Genomic DNA, 15,657 nt, shown 5'->3' on the forward strand with positions numbered 1-15,657 from the left:
GTGCTACCTCTATTGCAAGGCAGAAAATAGCATGCCTACTGTGAATGTTTCCGTCAGAACCTATCGGGTGTGCAGCAAGCGACGAAAACTTACCAGCTGGGAGCATAAGTCAGCACTCGGATAATCGACTCATCCTTTGGTGGCTCCAAGCTAGATCAAGCCATCATCATACTTGCTTCTAACCAGTTGTGGCTTAGTCTCTCTGGGATGCGGCTAACCTGTCCACGTGACTCCACTACCACCTGATCGGATTCTATGCCGGCCGGTCTTGATCATTCAAGTCTACTCGAAAGCTGGGGTTTGTTCTGTCCTAGTTCTCCTTCATATCACGCCAGTTTCCATGCCATGATGACTATAATAACAACAATGTTGTGACCTCCTGCGTGTCTGTTTGCCTGGCATGACGTCAGTGCTCAGTGGCAGCTAGAGGTGGAATGGCTAGCGATAGGATGGGCCCAGCGGCGTTGGCGCGCGTTTCACCAAAACCCCTCGGAGATGTATGTATCGTATGGGCGGCATCGTGACAACATCGTAGCGGATGCAGGTATCAATGAGGGGAGAGGTGACCTCAGATGGTTATCCGCATAATTCATTTCATTAATCATCTCGTGATTTCATTAAGTCATGACCCCCTCCTTTGAATAGAAGCCGTTCACCCCATCCATCTATGTACATAAATAATAAATCTTTAGGTAGGTAGGTAGGTAGGCAGGCAGGCAGGTAGGATTTAGGTAGGTGGGTAATAAAATAATCCTGCCAAACTTATTTGCTGCTTACTTGCTTTGCCTGTTTCTTTTCTTCTAGAAAAAAAAAGCTCTTTACTTTACTCCCACCTTTGCCACTCGCGCTGCAATCTGTGCATCTCCGCATCGCACCACTCGGGCCCCAGGACGTCCCGGTCGAGCACCGCCATCTTGGCGTAGATCTCTTGCTCCCGGGCCCGGCGCTCGCGGACCTTGGCCTCGAAGTACCACAGGTCCCGCTTGCGCACCGCCTTCTGGAACGCGCTGCGCATACGCGGCGAGTAGAGCTGGCACGCCGCGCTCGCCAGCACCTGCGGCTTGTGCAGGAAATTGCCCTGCACGCCCGAGTCGTCGCGGTCCAGCTCCGGCATCACCACCTCGTTGAAGCACTCCTGGCATACCGTCACCTCGGGGATGGACCGCATCGTGTACCACTTGCGGTTCGAGACGGGCCGGCCGTACGTGCATTCGTCCGTGTACGAGATCTCGCGGACCTTGTCCGCCAGGGCTCGCATGTCGGGTGCCCTGTTGGCTGCCAAAGCCTGGTCGGAAACGGTCTCCATTGCATCAAAATAAAGCATGAAGCGCTTCCTTGCTCCGTTGTAGCCGACATTGTGCATATCACAGACCCCTCGGGTAGACTCGGCCGGTGAGTCCATCGGGACAAAGACACCAAAAAGGTTTGGCAGCAGGGCCTCCACCGTCTTGGCACAACTGAGGCATATGTTGAATTTCCGAACTGGCCTTTGGGTGGCAGGATCCTTGATGGTGTGCCAGAATCGGTAATCCTCCAGAGGTCCTGTGCAAGGCTGGTTGTTTGCTGCGACATTCGCTATGCCATGGAACAGCCTCAGGTCCGGCTTGTTGTATTTGTGCGTCAGCAACCAGGCGATATGATACCACTCCGATGTCCCGAAGTCACACTTGAGAGGCCGGTCAAGTGACCGAAAAGGTGCAGGAACGAAAAGATGTCTGAATCTTGTGTTCTCGAACGCGGACTGGTAGCAGGAGGGGCAGATGTTGAAATTGTTGCAACGTGGCAGTGTGAGCCAGTCCATGTGGCCTGCCTCCTCTCTCATCCTAGGACAGTCGGGAAGATTTGGGAGTTCTCCTTGACTAATGTCTTCAGAAAAGCGCCTGTAAGAAGTTGCGGATGCAGCCAGGTGCGACCCATCCTGAACAGGGTCAAACTTGGAAGGCTGCCACGCTTGCTTCAGGGGCATAGAAGCCACAGTCGGGGACGATGGTGAAATAGATCGGGTATCTACGACCGAGTGGATACTCGGGGCCTTCGAAGATGAGTTTGAACCTCTCTTAGTTGGGGAGTCCAAAGCAGATGCCGTCATACCAGTGATGACTGGAAACATTGAGGAAGCGGCAGTGGTAACAGCCGAACGAGCTGTGGAAGCCCGGGATAAAGGTCGCTCGGGTGAACCGTGGTTGAATAAATAGCCGCTATCTGTTGTTCTGCCATCCCGAGTAGTTGGAAACGTTGCACTACGAGAGCTAGGCGACGGCGGCCCCCCGTTCCGGTCACGATAGAAATCGCTCTGCGATACCCTAGGCGACGCAAGAGGAGAGCTTGGTTTAGAGCTTCGCCCAACAGCAGATCGTGACTCTACAGGAGTAGCCAGGTACCCATTGCGCTCATCGTGGATCACCGATTTACGGCGACGGCGGCGTTCGTCACGCCGTCGCTCATCGTCCCCTGCGGAATTCCGATCTTCAGGGTGTAGAGAAGACGAGTACCGGTCATCCTTCGAGCGTCGGTCATCACCATACGCTGAAGGCTCTCGCTTGCCTTGGAAACTAGAGGCACGTGGTCTAAGAGATTCCCTCTCAGGTTGAAGCTGGGGAGGTGATGGGCTCTTCCGATCGGGCCTGGACGAAGGTGCCTCGGTATGGTTGCGGCCCTGGTCGTAGTGCTCAATGGGCGTCCTCCGCGTGTTTCTAGGGACCTCCGTTGCAGAATGCCGCTTCATCATGGTGGGGCTCGTTGCGCTCAGCCTTCCACCGTCATCGACAGGCTTTCTCTGGTTTGGTAGAGTTTTCCCGTAGTGGGGGTCATCGGGCTGCACGGATTTGGTACGTTTGTGGTGCGAGCTCGGTGTGTTCGCTCCGCTGTAGTCCCAATAGGCTCGGTCTCGACCTTTGGTAGAATGCTTTATAACGTCGGGAGACAACATCGACTCGGCGGTTGCCAAATTTCGAGAGCTGCGGCGAGGAGAGAAGTAGTCTTCCTCCCGTTGGCTGGTGCCAGTTGCAGACCGAGCCCGCCGCAGCTCCCGAGAGCGCTCTTCGGACCGCCCTTCATCGTTGAAGTCTGTGACTATCGATGGCAGGTTCTCGAGTCTGCTGCGTCGCCGCTCATGAGTCGGGCGTCTGTCCCGCTCGTCACGTTCGGGTTTGTGACTAGCTTCTGTGACTTCCGGCGTCAGCGAGTCATACTTGCGGCGTGTGTTTGCCTCGTATGACGGCTTCTCTTCCGTCGGGGAAAACTTTGGCGCTTCCTTCTCAGTCGGTGGTGACTTCTGGTCTGATTTAGTTCCCGAGGACGGGACGTCGTCTGAAGTCCCGGGCGCGTCAGGCACGATCACAAAACGACGTTCCGGGTTGTGCTCATGAACGACCTGAATAATCGGGTGCTGCTCTACATCCCCGCGGTGCGGGGGCTCCTCTGCTGGGCTTGCGGAAACAACAGAGCCATGCTCTTTGGCCAGCGAGTCCGCCTCGTCTTCGACGATGGGCGCAGGGGGTATTCACGAGTCAAATGGGTGGTACGAAGCGCGGCAATAGGCGGAGTGTCGTATTTTGTGCGCGGGATAGCTCTGTAGTCGTCATACGCGTAGGAAGGGGTCTGCGCTGCAGCGGCACTGTCGTGACTTTCAAGTCAGTTCAGTTTGCCCCGCAGGTTCTCTGGAGCTCAAGATCCAGCGCTTGGGAAGGGCGACTTACAACCTTGGGTCTGGGCTTCTAGATCGAGTGCTCGACCAATACCCGTTTTGCAACAGAGAGTTGATATCGACGCCGCCAACCATGTTTGCTATTGCTTCAAAATGCGAGAGAACGGGAGGGAGATTGTCGCTTCCTTAGGACATGGTAACCAGGCGTCAAAGATGCGGCTTCAGGCGCCCGACTTCGCAGCCTTGCTGACGCTCTGTGTTTATCCCCGAGCAAATCCTTTCAGCTAGGTAGCTAGGTAGCTCTTCACCACCTCTTCGCTGGCTTGGTTGCAGTTGGTATTAGTTATTGCTGTCTGTGTAAGGCAGCCAGGCGACAGAGAGTTAATTTTAGGCAAGCGAAAACAAAAAGGCGAAACAGACAAGCAACAACAAAGTGGTCGGTTTTACAAAACGACAGCGAGCTCAGCCTCTGAAGAAGGAAACCGGATATTGCTGGGTCAGCGATGTCGAGGTGGAGTCGACAGTATACACGGGAGAGGATCTGGAGTCTCGAAGTCTTGACCTTGAGCTTCCAGAACTCACAAACGGGGGGTTAATAAGAGGCGATGCACACTCTTCGCCTCCAGCTCATTGGGTCGACGTACATATAGGCTAGTCTCACTTCTGCTCCTCGGTCACGTAATGAAAAGTGACACACCACCTCTGGCTTGGTGTTGGCGAGAGAGGAGACTCCGGCGAGCCTGGGTCGGCTATTCTCTGCCAATGGAATTTGGGTACCTAACCTATCCGCCTATCCCACCCTTCGAATCGCCAGCATTACGGGCCGCACGAGATGGCCCATTGTGGCACTGCGCATCAGATGCAAGCTGCTTGGAAACACAGCGTACGTGGCGCTAAATGCAGACTTGTGAGGTACCCCCAACCCTTTGCTGCCTCTGCCCCAAATTGGTCGACAGCAGAAAAAGCTGTCGAGGGTGGAGTGCGACCGCGGACACCGCCGCACGCTGATGCCGACACTACTGTACGGGATTGGATCGTAGGCCATTTCCACGGGCGGCCTAAGCCTCTGCCCACATAATACCACGTCCCAAAAACCTCGTACTTATTACGGGTCTAGGGTAACATCAGATACTTGATCTTGAACATGCTTCATCCAGTAGGTTAAGTAGTAGGCAGGTTGGTGGTTGGGTCTTGATCGCTAAGTAAGGTCTGCATGGAACGCATTTGACGGCGTGGGCTAGAACACAAACTGCGAGTACCTAAGGTTACCGCGATACCCCTCCAAAGCAGTCAGTGATATGACATGATGTGGGATATAGCAATTGATCAATTCTACCCCTCGGTGTCTCACTCCTTCTCCATGTGGCTGCATATGGCCGCGTATGGATTTCCCACCCTCCACCACCACCAACCAGCATTTGCCGTTGGCTTCATCTTCGATCGAAGGATCCAGGAGGATCCACGGCATCAGCCTAGCCGTCATATTCGATGAAGCCGACAGAAACATGCAGCAAAGGAAGCGAGCGCGACAACCCGCTGCGCTAGCTTCGCGACGTTCTTCCCTCTTGGCGCCAGCCTGCAAGCGCATCACTCCCAACAGGAGGTCCTGCTCGCTTGTGTCCCCTTATCAGGTCTGACATCCAAATATGAACGGGGCGTCCGGGTGCTTGACTTGTACAACGACCGGCACCTCCACATGCGCCCGGCATTGGAGGGAACAACCTAATTCGGACACTTCTTTCAACGTTAGAGTGTGAATGGCATTCAAAACGTCGCGGAAAGGCACAGCATACAATGTGCCAAGGGTTGTCTCATCCCGGCTGACCATGGTTCTTTTTGCTACCTCGATGTAGGAGCAAGGCCGTTCAGCGAAGATTGCCCCATCCCGCTTATAGAGGTGATCAACAGTCGTTGAAAAAGCGGTCGGCCGTTATCACGGGAGACAAGGCACCAACTCAAATGCATCCGCTTTCGTTCACAAACGCCGCATACGACAGACTCCTGCATTCTTTGAAGCACGGATAGGCCATGCAGACGGAGATTTTCTTTCGTATGCATGAGGTTAAGCATCTCTCCACTAATCCGACAACAACCACCACAGAAATCACTGTGTGGTCGAAGGCTATGAAGTCATCTCTGCAATGCAACGATAACCCGTAAATGGCTTACATAACCCCCCCGGATGCGCAGTCGGTACGTATCATTTATGTATACATGCCGTTTATGTCTTATGTGTGTCTGCCTAGGCAAAGGCTTTTTTCCACAGCTCGTCTAAGCTGATATGTCCGTTGCGCTCGTCCGACCACCCCTGTATATCAACGGTCATCGATCGAGCTGGAGAGGCACAACGCCCCGCCTGTGCAACCCTGCATTGCCAGAGAGGTGTGTCAAGCATGTGGGATGGGTTGCGCGTGTGCTGTGTTGCTACCCAAGCCAAGTCGCACAGGAATAATTAAGTTATGCTGATAGCCTCGAATGACAGGTCGCCACAGCCCATGTCGGTGGGAGCCATATCATAAGATTTCGAAGATCTCGCGCTTGGGCGGTGACTTCTTCTGCATCGGATACCGCGCTGCATATGTTTCTTGTCCGTCACGGAGCGCTCCGAACCACGCCATATATGAGGATTGATCTGCCGGCATGGCTTGCCGCGTTCGTGCAAGAAGATTGATCCTCGCCCCCGGAGACCGCCCGTCCATCCACCAGGACGGGATCCGATTCCCTCGAACATGCGTGAAATTGCAAGGTGCATGTTATACTACCATCCATCGGATAGTGTTGTAAGGCTGAGAGGTTCGCTTCATACACTTGGTGTCAGGCCATTCCGAAAGCCGCGTAACCCAGGACCTCGAGTGGTAAAACGGTCATGCCGACTACCTAGGCTAAACGCTCAGGATTGAGAGGCCCTGCCGCGGCTCGGCGATAACTTCCCCCTCTCCCTTAGAGTGAACAGACCTTTGCCCACTACGAGGACAAGCCAACTCTGGATTCACGTATGGTATACGAGGAAGAGCCGCTTTGACCGGTGTGATTGTCCTAGACGGGCGGAGGAGGAAGAAGAAGTATCGATAACACTGATGTTTGTTAACTTGTCATTGGGAGAGGCAACCACATAGAAACTCAGCCTCTGTGAGTGCCACCTCTCCCCTCGAAGCTACACTGTATATTCATTCATACGAGCACGTTTACTGTGCTACAGTGAACCTTGTCAACCTTCCAGTCTGGCAATGTATAGTAATAGGGGGCTGGCAATGACTATCCCGCCACTTACACAAGGGGAAGTTAGCCGCCGTAGTGATCATGAGTTTTGAGTTGGTCTCGCGAAGAACACGCCTTGAGCCCCAGGGAGAGAGAGGCAAAATGCATGGTTTGCCCGGAAAGTAGGCTGCCTCGTTGCGAGCCGAAAGTGCTGCAATGAGCGTTCGCAAGAACAGCTGGGGAAATAGCTGTGCCTGTGGGATACCGCGACGTACAGTTTCGAAGTTGCCCCAGAAATGGTTGCCTCCTTGAGAGCTCCCAGTATCGGAGCTGTCCACAACCACGGGGAGGGGAGATCAGTCCATCCCATCTCGTCCCGTCCCGTCCCATTCTATACCCCCATGGTCCGCCTTTCGGCTGGTGGGCACATGTCTGTATGCCTTTGGCAGTCAGCTGGTGTTCCTGTAAGAGGTTGTAGGCGGGCCAGCTCACCGCTACCAAATGCCTGCGGCGAGGGTGCCTCTCGCATGACAACCACAGGCAACCAGAGATGTGCAACACGGCCTTCGTAAGGGAAATACTTCAGCCCAGTACAATGACGATGATTATGGATCACCGGTGACCACGCGTAGATCAGCTTAGGGGGTGACCAAATGAGCCGCACAGGAAATGGCCAAACTAATGCCATGGCGATGGTTCTGGCTTGGGTTGCGAGCTGTCGAGTTTGAACCACCTGTCCCTCCAGGAACGCAGGAGCACCTACTCCGTAGCTGACGTGCACACAAAGGTGTGGTCATACTGTCCATAGTACAGCACCAAACTCGGGCGATTTTGCGAAGATATTGGTTGCCTTCCTTCTCCCTCATAGTAGTAGTAGTTGCAGTAGCGACCACCCAGCTGACCAACCTGAGGGTACTGACGCAGCCATCCGCGGACTCACAGCTGGCTTCATCTAGGGGGAATACATTTGTCGCAATATCCGCGTTGCCCGCTCTAGCTCCGCCCTCGTGAGGCCAAGTCGATGTGGACAGTAAGCCGGCCTATGGCACATCTCCACAGCAGGTTCGCCAGTGCCAAGCTTCTTTCCCAACGCCGTCGTCGTCGCGGGCAAGGACGCGCAAGCCCAACTCGATGAAAGAGGCGATGGCGCCTGTTCAGACCAACGGTTTGCCCACCTTTGTAGTCCGGCCATTGTTAGGCATCGTGATATCTACGGCTAGCCTCTGCCGCCCCAAGCAAGTAAGTCTACCAGTAACGGGTGGCTTCCTCTACTCAACACCATGTGCAGCTAGCCGCAATCCACCCATGATCGGAACGATGTAGGGCCATCTTCAAAGAGAAGGTGTTGCCTGCAGTTACTAGAGGACGTGCCTAGGTGCCGCCCAGGGCAGACAGCAGCCAAGCCAATTGCCAATAACAGGCGGAGGTTGAACTTGGCATTAAGGCCTCCTGAACAGTCTATGACGAAAATGGATTGCAGGACATATGTATATAAGCAAATGAAATCTTGGCAACTAACTGCATATTGCTTAAAATCGCTGCATGCCAGCTGGCCCAACCAGATTTCGACTTCGATTCTACGTGCAGTAGTGTCTGATCTCTATTATCTTACTACTTGGCTGTCATATTCCCAGGTAGCTTGACCGAAAATCGGCTGGTAAATAAGGGGTACATGCCACCTTTGCTCGCCTACCTGGTCTCACGCCCAGATGGCAAGCCCAAATCGTCACCAAGTGCAATCTGGCAAGCCAACAGCAAAGAACACCTATTCAAGTATATCGTCACGGTACTGGAGGCAATGGCACCACTTGCACATTTGCGGACTGCATTTGTATTATTTTATTGATTTGCAATTGCTCGACGTCATTCTTGACAGGACCGAGTCGCCGCCTGCTGAGGTCGTAGTCGCAACTAGCCAACAAGGTACTGCTCGATGTCCTTGTCCTCCTCATCGTCTTGAAGGTCCTGCAGTCTCTTCTCCTCCGCATCAATCATCTTCTTCAGCATGGTTCGCTGTCGCTTGCGGGCCTTCTTGCCCCACTCTGTCGCGGACGCCTGGCCGGTCGTGGCATCTTCGTCATCGCTGGCGTCGGGTATCTCCTCCCTGACGCCTCGGAGCTCGTTCGGACTGATCTTGCCTTGGGTGTCGCTCTCCTCGATGCCCTTCCCAAACTGCTTCTCCTGGGCCTTGGCGCCGAGTTGCATCAGGTAGGGTCGGATGAGGAGATAGCCGCAGACGATCACGACTACTCTAAGCCACATGATTGTGTCCATGCCATCTATGTGTGTGGAGCACGTGTTAGCACAATTGACTTCTTGAAGATGCCCAGAGCAGCGCCGAGCCCCCGCAAGATACGGGGGAGTCGTCCTCCTGTGGTGCTGCTGGAGAAGTTCTTGGTTTACTTACCGAACGAGGCTTTGGTGTTGTTGACCAATCGCTGGCCGGCTATCCCGAAGACGCCGAAGAGCTTCTGCACCGAGTCGCCAAGGTGGGCGATGAGGTCTTGTAGTTCGGCCATGATGATTTTATGCTGTGCAGATGTTGGAGTGTTGTAGTTTTCGCGCGAATGGCCTGCGAGAGGTGATGCGTGGTTGTTTGCCGAAATATATACGGAAGAATCGAATGAATAGAATACGAGAGAAATTATGTTACATGTGACAAGCAAAAGGCTGGAGTAGAAACCGAGTGTACGATGGCCTCGGAGAAACGTAATGGGCAGGCTTCGATGCAATGAGGGACCAAAACAAATAAATACAAACTTTTATGGCGCATTGGAGACGGCTGGGTGCAACTCGACAGCGACTGCCGGAGCGTCCGCGTTTTCTGCGCGTTACCACTCTTTGGGGATTGAACTCCAGACTTCCAACTGTCCAGAACTTTTAGGGGCCCTGCAAACGCCCCCACTCCACGCAGCCCACTACCTAGAGCCTGACGATTGGGTAAAACATGCTGCGATAACGCGACTCCAACAAAAGCCCGTGACATCTACTAGCACCGCGAATTCAACCCGTCACCTACCTCTTTCCTAGCAGGAATCCGGATGCGCCGTGCTACCAGCCATGGCCGATGAAAATCAAGAGGAGGTCCGTCAAGAAAACACACGGGAAACCATTGGTGTTCGCCAATTCATAAGCTGACCAAGCCCTGTACAGCGTCTCAAGCAAGCCTTATGGTTTGCTGTAGGCAAGATAGCCGATGAGGAGTCTCTGCGCAGGAACCGAAATGTAACTCCTCAGTTTATCGGTGCCCTGATGGAACTGGTTTGGACTCAAATCGGTACGCCCATTCATTCCGCACTTCCCTCCCCTGGGGCCAGGTGAGATTGCGGCCTTTGCTTGCGGCATACTACTCCCACTCCAGCACATAAGCAAACCCTTTTCTGACACTTTCTTCAGAGGCCGTCGCTCAGGACCTGGAGAGCTTCAGTCGTCATGCGGGTCGGTCAACCATCACAACTGATGACGTGTTGCTGCTCGCGCGTCGGAATGAGGACTTGCATGGAATCATCAAGGACTCCATCGATAAGGAGAAAGCATCCAAGGCCAAGTCCAAGGCCAGACGATAAGACTCTGCTGTGAGGGAAAACAGCCCATCAGCAGACGAGCATGTTGAGGTCTATATATTGGGAGCTACAGGCGTTGGCTGGCGTTCAAGCAATGTCCCCTGTGAGCCTAGGGCATTGATGATTTAGTAACTGGGGCATGCTCGTGACTTGACACAGGTATACAGTTTTCTGAGTGCTTCTCAGCAAAGTAAGCGGAAGTGCCTTGTCTGGCAGCTACTTGCAAATAAATTTGTTTCATATAAACAACGAATCGGTGACACGGTGTGAAGCCATGACTCAACACGTTTGAGCTTTAGCATAGCGCTATGTGAAAGCTCATCTCCTATATCCAGCGCCCTCCCAGTCGGGCATCATGATATGCATATTCGAAAAAGGCAGGTTCAACATTGATATACGTTTTTCAGGAGCTTTGCCACCTTTTGGGACTCCCGCCACAACTCTCGCCAAACGACAAGCCAGAAAATAACCCATCACTAAGTACTCATTGGATTACGCCTGGTAAAGCCTTGATACTTTAACTGTCCCTTCCTCTTCCATGGGGGTTTGAGAGATGCGGCATGGTGCCTGGAATCTAATGATGTTCGATGAGCTCGGCAGAGTCATGACGCATGTGCCGAGAAGTGACATAATTACACAAAAATTCTTTCCATCAAATCGATCCGATCCTATCGTAACATATCGATGATAATAGTGCCGTTACGTTAGTCTGGCTTGCTATAATCCTAGTCAAAGTTCATCAGGTACCAACGCGCCGGGACGGTCTAGATTGGCGCTCAGAACGCTTTTACTTGCCGACTACCGCTCATCATTACCTCCCTAGTGGTTAGCAAAGCATCAATAATGATATATTCTTCTCGTAATGGAAATATCTGCATTGGTATGCATCCCAGAAACAGGTATTCTGACTCCAATATGTAGATGCCCACACTGCAATGCTTCTAGTGTTAGCAGGTATTAGCCCGACGCGCTCGTTCCTGATTATGTAGAGCGAGCACGTTGCATACCAGATTCGATCTCCCGATATGTGAGTGCGGGATTGCGGGAATGCGGGATGCGGGCGGCAGTTGAGGCTTTCCATTAACGGTCTTAAATATCCGGGTTTGTCAAGTAAAGTGTGGCTTACATCACAACAAACCCCCAACCAGCCTATCCTATCGGCCATATGCATGGTCCTCGAGATTACGCAACCAGTGTCCAATGCCATGCCAGTCAAATAGTGGTAAAATGTTGTTGAGGAGGTTCGATGGTGTGTGTGTACAGCCTTGAGAAAGGTGGGTGAGCTGAGTGGCGTACGCGCCTAGAGTGGCTCATGTGGCTCAGCCTGCATGGGATTCCAGAGCTGCATGCGACATTCAGCACTCGCTTGCAGGAGAACATGCACAATACCCGACATTTGTGCAGAAGATGGAGCGATTGGAATGCGGGTGATCCGCCCTCAGCCGTCCAAGCCGCTCCAATGCCTGATGCCCGCTGTAGAAACGCCCCCAAAGAACCCCAAGACCCCAAGGACCCTTTGCATGCGTTTGGCTTGGCGTCCAGGGCCATCGTTGAAACCGGTGGATAGGGCCTACGTCAATGGCGGCGGGGCAGTTTCCATCATCGATCACACGATGTGGACTGGCCAGGACTGGCTACCGGCTGGCTCCCTCAAACTGCGCTCTCACCCTGATTGATCGACCTCTGCCGGGTGCTAGGTCTCGGCAGTAGTTGAAATCCCTGGCTGGCCAGCCATCACACTTTTGCAGTATTCGTCATTGCCTCTTCATGATCCTCCACTATTAAAAGACTAACAGGGTTCATCCGTAAGGCGTTGGAAGCTTTGAAGCGCACTAACGCTACGTCAAGCCTCACTCATCAGTCGACCACTTCCCGCAAACTTGGAAAGGATCGTTGTCTGGTTATTGGTCTCGCATCTATTAAGGCTTACCATTTCCCCCGCGATACTGCCCACGATTCCCAGCTCCAAATTTATCTCAACTTTGTCCGCCAACTGTGCCACTCTCGCAAACTCGCGCCCGCTCTGCATACCACCATCCCCATCACACCGACCGCTGTCACATTTGCGCCCCGAAGCCACCATGGGAGCAAAAAGTGGAATCGCGCTCAAGTCGCTGCAGTGGTTTATCCGCGGCATTCAATTCTGCTGTGCGGCATTGGTTCTGTCCTTGTTCAGTTACTTCCTCGCGGCTCTGTCCAACCACAACCTACCCATCCCGACATGGGCCCGTGCTGTTGAGGGTATTTCGGGCGTTGGCGTGTTGTACACACTGGCCGGTCTGCTGCTCCTGTGCTGCCTCGCTGGACACCCGGTCACCTCATTTATCGCCATTGTGCTCGATGTCGCCTTCATCGGAGCTTTCATCTACGTTGCTGTCAGCAACCGTGGCGGAGCCAGCTCGTGCGGAAGCTCACCCAACACAATTTTCGGCACCGGTCCCACCGGCGACTACCCGAAGAGCGAGAGAGATGGCTTCACTAAGCTGCCTACCTTTGGAACCGCTTGCCGAATGGAAACTGCCTGCTTAGCTGTCTCCATTGTTGCGATCGTAAGTTTCCTTGTCTAACTAATACCAAATGCTGAGCGCCTTGCTGAACAATATTCCAGGTCTTCTTCATCTTGTCCGCTCTGGTCGAGGTTGTGCTGGTCCGCCACCGCCGCAAGGAGGCTCGTTTCGGTCCTAGCCCAGCCAATAACTACACCTCTGGTTACGGCAAGCGCGGCAAGTTCATGGGCCTGTTCAAGCGCCGCGGAACTGGCGCGACCAATGAAGACCCTAACGCACTTCCTATGCATACCACTCCCAACCAGGTGCGCCAGAGCTACAACACCGAGTCGACCGCCGTTGGCCACGAGCCCGCTGGCTACCCCAAGTACGGCGAGGCCGGCTATGGCGGCCAGCACGAGGGTCACACCGCGTACCCGGAGTCTGAGGTGACGGGTAACAACGCCCACCTTAGCCCCCACAGCAATCCTCCGTTTGCCCCTCAGCATAACAGCAACTTCAGCACTGGGTATGCCCGCTAAGCTACCTTTGTATAATGTGTAACAGCTATATGAAACCAAATGAATGATAAACGGCCGGAAATGTATAGGAGAGATGAGAATTGATACCCAGTCATAAAACGAGCGAGGCGGGTATGTTGGATGACGGTCGTTGATGGTATCATATAGATCCGAGAATGAGCTATTTCACCCAGCACTTAATAACTAATTCATGACACTAAATATCTCTTGGTGGACGTTGTTTCAATCGCGACAACATGCGCGCCCTCATTGTTGCCAGTCACCTGCCACGTCGCTATGTTGTCATCTCACTTCAATTTCATGGCCGGGGGAAGAGGATGAGGTGCGAACATGTTGCTTCAAACAGCTGGCTGCAACGTGGTTTGTGTTGTTCAATGGCACCCTCGGCGCCTGAAGCTATAATTTGGACCACTACCTGCTAGTTGGTAATCTTGCTTTCCCGCTGAGGTCAAGTGTATCTCCTCGTTCTAATGGCAAGAAGCAAATAATCATCATTCGCGTCGAGGACCCTGGGCAAAGTGCCGACCGTCCGGGGTTTGAACGTGGTTACGAAACACGTCGGATCTGAACCTAGATCCTTGGCCGATCTCACGTTCGCTTTTGCTAACCATTTCGTACGTCTTGGCTTCGTACTTCTCCCATGATGATCTACTGCTAAAAGCTGCGGTTTTCGTATTGTCGCTGGCGTCGACAGCAGTGGCCGCCGGGCGATGTAGTCCGGCCTCCGTTCCCGGTACCATGTTGATTTTCGGATATTTGAATAAAGCAAATAATACTCTTGCAAAGATAACGTAGGTACCAGCACGGAACAGCCTTGATTATTGTGGGATAGCTGTCTTATACCCAGAAGAGGGAAACAGTAGGTAAAGTGCTCAGTACTTCAGCTTCTGTGTGGATAGGCTTACTCACTCTTGAAGGTCTTGCAGAGGGTATACTATCGTATTGGTAATATAATTGCTGCAAAAACAGTTTACTTCGTTTATTTACCAGTTTCGTCGTGTCTGCGTAAGAATAGTATACTTTTCTCTATAGCCTTGGTGATATACACGGAGAAGCCTCGTCTGTCCAGTATCCCGGTGTGGCTGAGACACCAGCTGTCGGGATATCGCATCTAGGGCATTATCTAAATTCTGCCTGATCCGACTTATATGACCTCGTTGGCAGGTCTGGATACAGACTATTCTCTAATTCTACAACCCAGGGCGTCCCGTTAGGCATCGAGGTCCCGAGACGAGAGGATCCCCCTAGGCGCTCAATGTGCCCTTGGTGCTGGGCACTTCACCCTCCTTGCCCGCGACCCGGCTGGTAGCCATGCGGACAGCGACGGCCAAGGCCTTGAAGGCGCTCTCGGCGCGGTGGTGGTCGTTGAAGCCGCGCAGGCAGTCGACGTGCAGGGTGATGCGGGCGCCCTGGGCGAAGGACTGCAGGCAATGGGGGATCATCTCGCAGCTAAGGTCGCCGATCTTCTCGCGCTTGAGGCCCAGCTCGATGACGCTGTAGGGGCGGTTCGACAGGTCGACCACGGCGCGGCTGAGCGCCTCGTCCAGGGGCGCGTAGGCGGAGCCGAAGCGCGCGAGGCCCGTGGCGGAGCCCAGCGCCTGCGCAAAGGCGTAGCCCAGGGCTATGCAGACGTCTTCGGCCGTGTGGTGGTCGTCGACTGTTGGAGAGTCAGTGGTCAGCCAGTCCGGGGTAGGGCATAGAGCAGGTCGCGAGGGAACGACTTACTGTGAAGGTCGCCTTTGCAGGCCAGCGCTAAACTCCAGCCAGCATGCTTGGCAAGGGCGTGCAGCATATGGTCTAAGAAGCCAATGCCGGTGTTGACACTGATGGTTTGCGATTTGCTGGTCTGGCTCGCATGTCCCTCGAGGACCGACGTCAAACGAGAGTCTGTCTCCGGAGGGAAGTCCCCACCATCGAGGTTGATGGCCATCTGGATCTTGGTCTCGTTGGTATCACGGGCCAGCGCCGCCCAGCGCGGCTTCACGGAATCGGAACCCATCTTCAGAATCTTGTGTCGGGATGTTACTTATACACCAAACAGTACAGCAAGTCGTCTTGGTCAGGAAAGTGAGCTCTGTCTTGGATATATCGATATTATGTACGGATGAGTGACATGGGATGGGCGAATGGGGTTATGACGCTTGTGAACTCAAATTTCTTGAGTGCGATTTCGGTTGGCTGTTAGCGATTCCTCAACGCCCACTCCCCGCCGGAGTTATGCA

The 15,657-nt window shown here is 53.6% G+C and overlaps 5 protein-coding genes across 5 annotated transcripts; 2 read left to right on the forward strand and 3 right to left on the reverse strand.

The window, feature by feature from the left end:
* Positions 1–823: 823 nt before the first annotated feature.
* Positions 824–3,781, reverse strand: PG986_002037 (uncharacterized protein; the record flags this gene model as incomplete). The annotated part of the gene is made up of 3 exons (XM_066838259.1): positions 824–3,477; positions 3,525–3,616; positions 3,699–3,781. 3 exons carry the CDS (start codon positions 3,779–3,781, stop codon positions 824–826), a joined length of 2,829 nt encoding a protein of 942 aa, XP_066707152.1.
* A 4,974-nt stretch (positions 3,782–8,755) lies between these two features.
* Positions 8,756–9,363, reverse strand: PG986_002038 (uncharacterized protein; the record flags this gene model as incomplete). The annotated part of the gene is made up of 2 exons (XM_066838260.1): positions 8,756–9,123; positions 9,252–9,363. 2 exons carry the CDS (start codon positions 9,361–9,363, stop codon positions 8,756–8,758), a joined length of 480 nt encoding a protein of 159 aa, XP_066707153.1.
* Positions 9,364–9,904: 541 nt separating this feature from the next.
* Positions 9,905–10,410, forward strand: PG986_002039 (uncharacterized protein; the record flags this gene model as incomplete). The annotated part of the gene is made up of 3 exons (XM_066838261.1): positions 9,905–9,961; positions 9,998–10,121; positions 10,241–10,410. 3 exons carry the CDS (start codon positions 9,905–9,907, stop codon positions 10,408–10,410), a joined length of 351 nt encoding a protein of 116 aa, XP_066707154.1.
* A 2,078-nt stretch (positions 10,411–12,488) lies between these two features.
* On the forward strand, positions 12,489–13,435 carry PG986_002040 (uncharacterized protein; the record flags this gene model as incomplete). Its single annotated transcript, XM_066838262.1, has 2 exons — positions 12,489–12,956; positions 13,016–13,435. 2 exons carry the CDS (start codon positions 12,489–12,491, stop codon positions 13,433–13,435), a joined length of 888 nt encoding a protein of 295 aa, XP_066707155.1.
* Positions 13,436–14,679: 1,244 nt separating this feature from the next.
* On the reverse strand, positions 14,680–15,434 carry PG986_002041 (IGPD-domain-containing protein; the record flags this gene model as incomplete). Its single annotated transcript, XM_066838263.1, has 2 exons — positions 14,680–15,092; positions 15,161–15,434. The coding sequence occupies 2 exons, from the start codon at positions 15,432–15,434 to the stop codon at positions 14,680–14,682; spliced, it is 687 nt and encodes a 228-aa protein (XP_066707156.1).
* Between the last annotated feature and the right edge of the window lie 223 nt (positions 15,435–15,657).

The sequence above is a fragment of the Apiospora aurea genome (assembly GCF_038362705.1).
Source record: "Apiospora aurea strain CBS 24483 chromosome Unknown utg000001l_segment0_segment0, whole genome shotgun sequence".
Classification (NCBI taxonomy): domain Eukaryota; kingdom Fungi; phylum Ascomycota; class Sordariomycetes; order Amphisphaeriales; family Apiosporaceae; genus Apiospora; species Apiospora aurea.